We start from the raw sequence: 11,780 nt of genomic DNA on the forward strand, positions 1-11,780 counted from the left end.
CTTGTGAAGTCCATAGGTGGGCAATGGGGGTCTTTGCTCCTGAAAACAACCATAACAAACACAGATTCATATTTGGGGTCTGATTCTTTTTTAACAAGACCATCACGTGGCTGTGAAAAGCCATGTCAGCATTTGAAACAAAGTTTAAAAAGCAGGAGGTGAGTTCTTGGCTGGTGCTGGACAAAGGTAGATACATACAGTGAAGAAGTGGTCCACACACAGGCTTTGAGCCAACAGTGTTTGTTAAAACACCATTTTAAAATTAGGACACAACGTTTCGGCCGTGAAGGGCCTTCACCTGATGAAACGTTGTGTCCTAATTTTAAAATTGTGTTTTAACATAAACACTCTTGGAGCATTTCAAACAAAGTCATAGCTCACAAAAAAAATCCACATGTACACAGAACTGTAAATTTAGTCAAACTTTATTGTCATCCAACAAGGACAGCTCACACCCGTACATACAGAGCAGAAATGGAAATCAACAGCAGGTTATAATAACCTAAATTATCTTTATTAAACGAGGGGTCCGGGTCCCTTTAAGGCACAAGTGTTTTGGCCCTTTCAGTGCCATAATTATGCATTCTTTGGCATTGAGAATCCCTTTGCTTACATTCACTGTCATCAAAACCAAGGAAACCGTACAAAGTTTAAAAAAAGAAAACAATGCTTTAACAATCACAGCCAAATCTCAAGGCACAGTCCTCAACTCCTCATTTGACTTTAAATGTCCATCTACACTGGCGGAGGGCATAGCAACGGGTGAGTTCGGAAATGCGCACCGGGAGCACTCGCATATTAGTTTGTAGTGCACACTGCACAGTGCACTATATCTGAACGCACCCAACACGACAAGTCAGATTTTCACACGCACAAATCACAGCACTCTGTTTAAAGTTAAAGTATAATTTCCCCAATGTTGCTGATCCTTAATACAACACTGTCTACAAAGACATTGTGGAAGGAATTTGAAAAGTATTTACATGGGTTTAACTAGCTAAAATATCCAAGACAGAATGTATAAAAAGAAAAGAAGAAAGGAACGTCAATATAATGCAAACTCAAAACACTTTCACATTCAATGAGGCCACACCAAAAAGTCCAAAATATTTCAAATGGTAAATATAAACGCGGGTTGAACAATTGCAGCCAGCCAGACTTTACGATTGAAAAATCTGAAAAAGCACAACATTTCTCCCGTCAGTGCAACAGGATTCACTTTTTTATTTAAGAAAGCTTTAGTTTTTAAAATCGGTTAAGAGTTCTTAGCGGGTATAGGACCGTACAGGAGTGGACAATATTCTTTGTAAAGTGTTCGATGCGTTTACCACATGAAAGATCCAATGATGGACCTTTTCAGCAAACTAGATGTTCCGGACGGCAAATCTATAGTTGCACACCTACTGTACGTCTTCTTGTGTGCCGGCCCTCCCTTTTAGTCAATTTGTTTTATAAGATGAATGAAAAACTAAGCTCTTACAGCATTGATTGCAGATTTTGCGAAAGCTAAAAAAAGAATCTTAAGATCAATATCAACCCTTTTCTCCTTCCCCCCTCCATGATTGACACAGTATAGCACACTATGCTGTGTTGTACAGCTCCTGGTATTTGGGAGGCTGGGAGTTGAAGACAGGTGGCATGGTAAAGATCATGGTAGTCCTGGGGACGTTACGCAGCTGGTGGATCATAACAGAGGACAGCACCATGCCCAGCACCTGTTAGGAGAGAGAGAGAGAGAGAGACAAACACATGAGTACCAACATTCATATAGGCATTTTATAATGACTAGTTATCTCCGCTGGGCGGTGTATTTCGCCCGTCTGTCCATTCGATCGGTATAACTTTGCGTGCACACTCCCAGTAGGCCAAGGAAGACAAGCCAACGACCTCATGGGTGGTGCTATGCCAGCAGTGTTGATTTTGTTGACCAATACTATATCGTCAACTACCTTTTTTTTCCACTGACAAAAACTAAATGGAAACAAAATGAAAACTAAGCTACGATGACTAAAACTAAGACTAGTTTGTATTTGACGATATTGTGAACAGTCAGTGATGAACGCAGACATTGTCGCCTGGATCAACGACAGGTCTGCTCAAGAAAGGCGCGACAACGCGCCGTTCCACGACACGTTGTGAGCTTGTAGATCGGCTATTTTCAGCAAGTTTTAAATCGGCCATTACAAAGGCATCAAGGCCCGCCAAAATGCATTTTAGTCAACTAAAATCTTTTATTTAGTCGAGTAAAACTAGACCAACACATTCCAGGTGACTAAAACTAAAACAAAACCATTCAAAAAGATGACTAAAACTTCACTAAATCAACACTGTATGCCAGGCCATTTTTACTCACCGCCAGGACAGCCAGAGTGAAGATCACGCCCAGCACCACATCAGCCATGAAGTTGACGTAGTACTTGATGAGAGGGTAGCAGGGCTGAACGAAACAAAGTTTCAGTTTAAAAAAAAAAAACTCTTCATAGTCTCGAAATATCTTTTAAATTTGAATTGGTGTTTTTTGTAATGCAGGGCAGAGCTGCATGCTAATAGGAGACTGACCTCTTTGTGGATGCTCTTGGGCCGGGCCAGGCCGAACATCATCATGGACTGGAAGAGCAAAGAGAGATAGATGTTAGACATCCAGTAGGATAGCAGGAGTGTGTTAGGCTTGCACTGGACACAAAAATAACACGGGTCGTTTCAGGTCTACCACCAGCCCTGAAAACAATCCTGGGGGAAACATTTACCGGTACTGATGTGTGTGGTCTGTGGTGTGGTCAAATGCGAAAAAGTTGGCTAAATACGGTTCTGTCTCAGCTATTATGGGCAGTCTGTCTATCTGGAGAAGGCGTCGTTTCAGATTTATCCCCAAGTGGCTTTAAAAAAAATAGTGTCAAGTAATAGTAATTGTCATCAATGTGCTATCTTTTTTTCCCATCTGTGTGTTAAGCATTACATGTGCATCAGTGTGTGATGTAACCTACCTGATCAGTGTTTGGGTCTATTGTATTGCGCCTCTTTGGCCCTCTTGTGCAGATCCAAATAAAATAATTCAAGTGTGTGTTGTGTGCTACAGAGCTGATAATGAGACTATATCTTCCCTCCTCTGGAATCCTGCCTCAAAGCATACCAGAGGTACAAAACTGTCGTTCCCTGATGTCATCGCTAGGTAATCAGTAATGGCAAAGAAATACCGTGAAGTCTGGCGTGGCATTGTGAAATCCATGATCTCGACCGCGGTCGAAAACTGATGGTGTGTGCGCGCGCGCCCCCCCCGTGTACTCACGTCGTAGCTGACAGTCATGCACTGGCCCTCCATCAGCTCCTGGTCGTTGCAGAGGCAGGAGTCTGGGATCTGGCTCTGCCAGTCCTTGTAGGAGAACAGACCACAGCACTGGAGCTAAAGGAAAGACAAACAGGAAGGAAGGCGGGGGAGAGATACATGTTCAATTACGCTCATTACGCGCCAAGGTCCCATCTGCTGTACCATATAACTTGATTTGTGTGACCAACTGTGTGTGTGTGTGTGTGTGTGTGCATTAGGGTTGTCCAGTATGACACAGTGTGCACGCCCACACCGATTAGGTTACTTGCCCAGATTGAATGCCCACAGACATTGTATTTTTGTTCATTCATATATAATGTTTGGCTGGCGCATCCCATAAACAGAGATGCCCCCTCCCTAGTAGTCCCTACCTTCAAAAGCACCCTGAAAACCCACCTGTTTAGACTAGCCCTTCCAACTAGACTTGATATCAAACTTGTTACTTTTAGTGTTTAATTGCTTTTAATTCTGAACCTTTACTTGTTTAATGAAGTTGTCATTTGCTCTGTTCTCTCCCCTGGCACCCACACATGGGTAAAGCCTCTTTGAGTACTTGGAAAAGCGCCCATTTAAATCCCAGATATTATTTGAATTAATTCGAATGTCCTTTTATAAAAAGGAGTTTCATCGCCTTAAAAATCGAAATCTTGCCATGCCTCTAAAGTAGACTGGAAAACAGCTCGTTTGCAGGAGCGTATACCACCATGAGTACAACCTGCAACCACCCTTGCTATTTATCTTATTTCCTCTGGGTCTCTGCCAGGCATGTCGAGGAGGACCCCTACTGGTTAACAACATTAATGAACATTAACATTAATTAAACTCATAACATATAGGCTATGCACCATCCGATATTACCATTCAAATTACTTGTAAATGTGGTGTATTAGTTGATAGGAAAAGGACCACACCACACAGTAAAGTAACCCCTAGTGAATATGCCGTCATGTTGTGGAGCCATGGCCCAGTGCCTGGCTGAGGCCTCTGCGTCAGCCCTAGTGAATATGCCGTCATGTTGTGGAGCCATGGCCCAGTGCCTGGCTGAGGCCTCTGCGTCAGCCCTAGTGAATATGCCGTCATGTTGTGTAGCCATGGCCCAGTGCCTGGCTGAGGCCTCTGCGTCAGCCCGACATCCTGCTGCCGTGTTTTACCCAATCAGTCCACACCATGAAAGAAAAAACAGGAAGCGGCAGGACAATGTGTTCTCGAGTCGCAGTCAGTTTGTAGAATGATGATCTGAAAGTAGCAGTTGTTATCCCCAAAGAGCCGTGGTGGGGTTAGTTTTAGTGTTAGTCTAGTTTTAGTCAACAAAATATAAGATTTTAGTTGATTAAAATGTTTTTTTGGCGGGCCTTGATGCCGTCGTAATGACTTTTGATTGAATGATTTTTACACTTGCTGAAAATAGCTACAAGTTCACGTGTCGTGTCTGCGACGTGTTTTGAGCTTGTAGATCTGCCATTTTCAGTGTAAAATGACTTAAATTGGACCCCTCGTCTCTATTTTAGCCTAGTTTTTGTTTGTTGACCAAATGTATTCTTAGTCATCATAGCTGAGTTTATATGTAGTTTGTCAGTGAACAAAGGTAGTCGAACATTCTTTGTCTGAGTATTTTGGTCTGAATGGTCTGTTTCTTTTAGTTTTTGTTACCTTGTAGGTAGTCGCATAGAAAAATATCGTGATATTATATTTTTTCCATATCGCGCGGTGTGCGATATGGCGAGCCTCTACATCTGCCATTTTCACAGAATGTTTGCCAAATGTTCAACCATTTCTGCCCATTATGACGAGGGTGGCATTTACCGAGCTCAATAAGATAAATGCCTTCTACAATACAGCGGCGGTTTCACAACAGCACAGCCAGAGTTACTTTCCTTCCCTTTATTATTATGGCTCCACCTACGGTATTCGTGTGGTTTATTACTTTCCCCGACTTACCCGGCAACCACCACCCAATCAGATGTCTTGAAAACACATTTGTTCTGTTTTTTTTGTGTGTGTGTGTGCACATCATTGGAATGGGACTCAAATATTTTACCTATACGTGTTCTTGTCCTGGCGTGTGTGTGTGTGTGTGCGCGCGCAACTTACAAACTCCTGCACTTCATTAGCCACGTTCTTGTTCTCCTGTGAAGTCTCGTCCAACGGAACCAAGGCCTTGAGCTTGTCCTCCATCACCCCATCCAGCTGAGAGAGACAGAGTCAGAGCAACTTAACATTCACAGTAGTAACACTTAAAGTATCTCTATATTGTAAGATCAATGTTAATTTAAATCGGGTGTACAAATGGAACCAAATGTCCATTTGGTTTGGTACACTCTCTGAGTCGAGGGTCCATTTGGTTCCTAAGCTCTAGAAACAGCTTTTCCAGTTCAATTACAACACCACAAGAGGGTGTTGTAATTGAAGAGTTCAATTAAAAACACCCTCTTATGGTGTGGTGTTGTAATTGTAACTTAACTGTAATTCTGTACCTTGTATGGAACTCTGTCTGTCGGCCTTACATTGACTTCTGTGACATGCATATGCTTTGTGGGCAGGAATGTAGAAGACCTTATAAAAAAACCTCTCGACTGTAATCTCTGCTTTGACTCATCAACCTTTTTAGCAAGCCGATAATAATTAATCTTCTTCACCACCTCCTAGCTCGAGTCAAGTCACTATACTCATCTTGGTCATCACAGAGTTATCTCACCGGGTCGTTAAGATTTTCAGAACATGAATCATAATTGCGCCACACGAGCGCCGTCTCACCTCGGAACGAAGAAACGCAGCGGGAACTCCGGCTCTCAGCATGACCAGGCTTCCGATAACCATACACACCAAGAACTAGATGGAGGGAAGGAGATGGTTATGGATACTGTTGACTAAAACTAAAGTGAACTCCTTTAAGGCTCATACATAGTCTGGATTTTCGGTGGTTAGGTGACCACCGAACTACAACATGACGTCACGAGCCGCGTTGAAGAGCAAGTCAGCTCACCACCGGAGCGGTGGTCACCTCACCACCGAAAATCCAGACTATGAATAGGCCTTTAGAGTGAGCAAGCATATTATGAAAAACCTGATTTAAACTTCTAACTTGGCAATGTGGTATGGCAATCTAAATGTAAAAGGAAGAAGCAAGCTGCAGCGAATAGTAAACCTAGCCTCAAAAATCATTGGGAAGAGACAGAAACAATTAGGCTGCATCTACAAGGAGGTACTTCGTAAAAAACGATAGCAAACGACCCCTCTCATCCACTCAGCAGGGAGTTCGAACTGCTTCCCTCTGGTAGACGGTACAAAGTATCAAAAGCTAACCGTAACATTTTTTTAAATTCCTTCATACCAAATGCCATTAAGGCACTAAATGATACCATGTCTCGCTAGATTTGTTGTTTTTCCAATGTATTTGCCACTGTTGTCCTGCACTTTTTTGCCATGAGAAAATAATTGTGTTAAGTGTTGTTGCTGTTGTTGTAACGGTTTGTTTTTTACTGTTGAGACCGAAGACTAATTTCCACACGGACAATAAATGAAACGAACTAACTAACTAAGACGAATAATGTTCGTGGACTACTTTTTTTCACTGAGGAAAACTAAGCTATGATGACTAAGACTAAATATAATGACAATTGTGTCAATAAAAAACTAGACTAAAATGTTAGGGAGCCTAGGGACTGTAGTGGAGTAGAGATCCAGTAGAACTAAAAGACAAGTTATTTTATGCTTGGTTGCATGCTGAAAATAGCAGATCTACAAGCTCACAACGCATCAGACTCTAAAATTAGCCATTACGACGCCATCATGGCTCGCCAAAATACATTTTAGTAATATTTAGTCGACTAAAACAATTTCATATTACTAAAACGTGACAAAAACTAAATGTAACTTTATTCAACTATGACTAAAACTAAATCAAAATGTGTAAATAAATACTAGGGATGTGCAATCCAAGGATGGATGGTTGAATTTTCAGATTTTTGTGCCTCCAAAATTTGATTTTCAAATCAGATTTTAAACGGATGTGATTTGAATAGTTTAGGTCCCAAGTTTAGGAACCTCCACCCAAAATGTTTCTAATAAGCCTCATGGCGGCGCTATAACAGCCCACTTCACATTTATGGGTGCATTACTTAGTTAGTTACTACTACAACCTATCTCAAACCCTCACCCTAAACCTAACCTCCCACAGGGCAGCACACCTAAACCTAACCTTAACCCATGTCTAACCAATGACTAGTCTAAACTAAGTATGCACCCCGCATTGCATTGATAACTCTTGAAATATAGATTGTAGGCTACAATCAAAATCTTTTTTGTTTGGTGTCATTATATTACAGGGCCTTAGTGGTTCACAGTCACGGTCACAGTCATGCGTGCGCGTGTTCGTCTGTGTCGTGTGGGAACGGTTCCTAGTACTCACCAGGATGAGGGACACCCTCTTCTCCTTGTGAGCTCCATAGGCTCCCAGGATGGAGATGAGCATGGTGAAAGAACCCAGCACATAGAGCAAGACGAGGCCTCCATAGTTATACTGAGGAGAGAGAGAGAGAGAAGACGTAGGGATTATATCTCCAAAATGGCCTTGGATGAATGAAGTTACTATTTGTTGCTCCGGAGAGGGAAGTCTGGAGCTCTCTGCTGGAGCTGTTTGTGTGTAGAGTGTAGACCTGTGTGTGTATTGTTGTGTGGTTCATTCGTTGTGTGTTTTACCTCTATTCCTCCAGCTGAGCGGGTCACGGCATGAGACAACACAGCCAGGGCAAGGATCAGCCCTCCCACAATCTGAAACACGAGGAAGATATCACCGTTACAGTGCCACAGAGGAATGTAGAAATATAGTGCCAGAACTACAGTCGACCTTGAATTTGTTTAGTTGCGCTGAGAGATATCAATATACAAATGTGTTAGTGACACTTGCCATTGTTGCAAACTGTACTTGTCTTGAACCCTATTCTAGTCAGGCTTTTGAGAAGCATGCTCGGTACATGACCATGTGATAGTTGGGCTGCAAGTATGGAAGATTTTCTGAGCCATCTCATTATACTATAAATACTTTTACGGTTTTAATTCAAATAAAATAAAAGGGAAGTGATTTTCTTTGGTTAAAATATGTGTTAAATAGCTCTATATTCTGATAGTATACGCTTTGCTATAGTGCGTTTGTTCAGTAACAGGAGTCTCTCCAGCTCTTTAATAGAAAATACATTTTCAGGTCGGGGTGCCTGAGAGAACTCAGGATACATATTTAAAAAAGTGAAATTGAAAGTGATGGCACAAATGAGCAGACAAAAGTGGAACTGGAACTGGACACTATATAAAAATCACACCCGTGTGAAGTGAGTGGTGCAACTTCGTGTGGGGGTCTCCTGAAGTTCCAGACCGGCGAGCCGCCCGAAATGTTTGGGAAATGACAGAGTTACCGTGTGGGGGTCCCTCTACTGTACTGTACCTATCACTGTACTGTACTGTCACACCCTGTGGCTGCACACTAGTGACACTTGTTGGTGAAAACAAACCAAACGCAATTTCCAGGCTCGGACGACCCAGGCAGGGACACACATAGGAGTGGTTGCACCATTCAAAAACAAATGAAGCTCAAATGGGTACTCTCTCCTGACTGGCTGATATGTTGAACTTGTCGCCTACCTGTAAATGTTGTTTTCTGTTTCTTAAAGAGCTGGAGAGACCCCTGTTACTGAACTGAACAAACACTGCAATGATTTGATTTTACTATCATAATATTAAAGGAGCATTCAGTGATTTGGAAACCCCCCCGGTAACAACAACATGTGCACATGCACAGTTGCACACGCTCTACAGTGGGGGACACGCAACAGGCCAACAGAATGCACACCAAGGCCCGTCCCCGCTCCATCATGATTAGCAGAAGGTCCCTCTCTATCCTGATTGGATGAAGGCTGGGCCACCTAGCCAGAAACGAAACCGAAAAGGTTTTTCTATCCCAGGGGTTAACTGGGGACAAGGAGGAACTCCTTATATGGCCAGCACACTCTATAGTAGGGAGGATTATCACAACAAAACAAAAAAGAGAAGTGATATTTGAATTAAGCGAAATCACTGAATATACTTTTAATTGTTTAAAAAATATATATCTTGAACTACCTGTAATCAAGGATTTGTTATAGCCTAGTACCAACAAATTGATTAACTAATAACAACTCAAGCAATCTACACACAATGCTTGCATCACAATGCTAGCATCACAACACGTGACGTGAGCTCAGTTTACAGACCCGACCGCACTAATGATGCAACAAAACAAGTTTTAGGGCCAGTCCACACACCAATGCAACTACCATTGGGGATAATACCGGTTGTAAGTTGTAACCCTGGCTTAGCTCAAGAGTGTCAAATGATCACAGAATAATGTAAAAGACCAATATTATTATGAAGAAAACAAGATGGTAACATTGTTAAGACAGCTAATGAAGTTTACCTTCAGAAAAAGCGTCGTTTATGGCTTGGCTTCTGAATGTAGGTATTTTAACATGTAACGTCTATATGGAGTGACGTCACGTAAACACCACTAGGTCTGGAAAGGGGGCGGGGAATGGCTGTGAGATAGGCCTATTCAACAGGTCTGATCCAGTCTATGGTCTGATCCGATTATTTCCAGTAGGAGTAACTTCTCAGTTCACTTCTCACTCAAACCGCGATCGATCTAACATTATCATGAGTCATCATGACAAGCTGATCCAATTCAATTCCTGTGATCCTTGTTTATTTTAATGGCAGGATGTTGTCTAGTAGCGTCTACCTACCTCTCAGGCCAGTGCAATACTGTGTGTGTGTGTGTGTGTGTGTGTGTGTGTGTGTGTGGGGGGGCTACATCGAGGCCTAGTAAGTGTTAACATTCCACTTAGAATATAAATGAAATCGTTTATTTTAATAAACCATTTAAATGCCAATGTGTAATACATGTGTAACGATTTGTAATGTTTAATCTATAGCTACTATCATCATTCAACAACATTCTCCATTGATGAGGGAATAATCATATTTTCTAATAACATGGATTGAAGACAATTAAAGCGTATCTAGATTAGGCGGCCGCCTAAACCTATAGTTATCGACTACAATAAAAGCCAAAACGTCGACAGAACACAATCCTATTTAATCAACGTCTGTGTTATGTTGCTGTCGACATGTCCTATAGTATTATTAACCTAATCTAACTCTCAAAAACTTCCATTCCTCAGCCCACCCTCGCACTGAGGAACTTTAACCTAGCTGCGGAGTCAGTGCGCACTTCTTATTTCTCCACAACAATAAGGTTGCGTGTGTGTGGTTTAAACTATATTTAAACCACAAGATATAACAGTCTACTCACCGCAAAAAAGACGTTGAACGCTGTGAAGAGGCGCTTCAGGCATGGGTTGATTTGGTGCTGTTCTGTCATTTTTGGTGGATTATTAGTCAGTCCTTGAGTGAAAAATGAAAGGGTTTGTTTGCGTTATCACTTCCTTAACTCGGAGTGGAAAAACAGGAACAAACCGAACGGTAACCTAAAACCAAACCTCTCAACCACTGTGTCGTTCAGCTGCGCCTGCCCTGCTTTTGTTAGGGGACAAGTTGGTGGGGGAGGAGCTAACTCTGTGGGGAGGAGTTTTCCTGTTATAAACGCAACAGTCCAGCAGTCGTTGGTATTACCGGAAATCCCCGCCCATTTATGGAAAACGAAACCTGTTCCCCAAATTCTGAAGAATCCATGAGGTTTTTCACCAGTGGCGGGAAGAAAAAGTAGGCTACTCAAAAACTTTACTTTTATGTAAAAAGTATCAATACGGTGGCATACTGCAATGTAGTAGTAGAAGAATTACGCCACGTCCGGTACCATGTCCTTATTTGGTGTTAAACCAGCGACGGCTCACAACATTGTTTGTCAAGCCTCCGTGTAGATAGACGGAAGGACATGAATTGTTTGAGAGAGTCGTGTCATTAACCAAGGTTTGTTTGTTGTTTCTGAACCAATGTTTTACGTTCTTTGTCAACATTTAAGGTGTATGTTTGATTTGTATATTGAGTTTAATTGATGCGATTTGTTTTTGTTACAGTTTGACGTTTGTTGTTGTTCATAATACATGGGTTTCCTGTCATTCCATTCCCTTCATTCCCCTTATGCAGCCAGTGAGGTAAATCCATGTGTTCATCATGTATGCATTATATTGTCATGTTAGTTATGTTTATGTGCTTAAGTAGGTTCATGTTGTGACCGAGACCTGTAAACAGGCCGTGTCTGGTCCGTGGGGATGCCGAGGGATAGGGACTGGAATAACCTATACCTTGAGCGCAGGTCGAACCGGCGGTCACTTGCGAGATCTTGAAATCCGAGGTCTGCTACGTGATCTGGGTTCTTCTTACTTCGTTCCAATTAACCTGCGTAGGCATCTGATATTTATGGTGTTGGGATGTCGGGAGTGATGTCACCCCTGACGTCCTGGTTGTG

The 11,780-nt window shown here is 42.2% G+C and overlaps 1 protein-coding gene across 1 annotated transcript; it reads right to left on the bottom strand.

Moving 5' to 3' along the window:
• Positions 1-407: 407 nt before the first annotated feature.
• On the bottom strand, positions 408-10,894 carry LOC308311084 (tetraspanin-8-like). The gene is made up of 9 exons (XM_080757606.1): positions 10,665-10,894; positions 8,024-8,095; positions 7,734-7,844; positions 6,080-6,154; positions 5,417-5,512; positions 3,287-3,400; positions 2,560-2,607; positions 2,354-2,437; positions 408-1,715 (listed from the first exon to the last, which is right to left on the bottom strand). The coding sequence occupies exons 1-9, from the start codon at positions 10,731-10,733 to the stop codon at positions 1,581-1,583; spliced, it is 804 nt and encodes a 267-aa protein (XP_080613732.1). The 5' UTR covers positions 10,734-10,894; the 3' UTR covers positions 408-1,580.
• Positions 10,895-11,780: the final 886 nt, after the last annotated feature.

The sequence above is a fragment of the Protomyctophum bolini genome (assembly GCF_963924005.1).
Source record: "Protomyctophum bolini genome assembly, chromosome: 23".
Classification (NCBI taxonomy): domain Eukaryota; kingdom Metazoa; phylum Chordata; class Actinopteri; order Myctophiformes; family Myctophidae; genus Protomyctophum; species Protomyctophum bolini.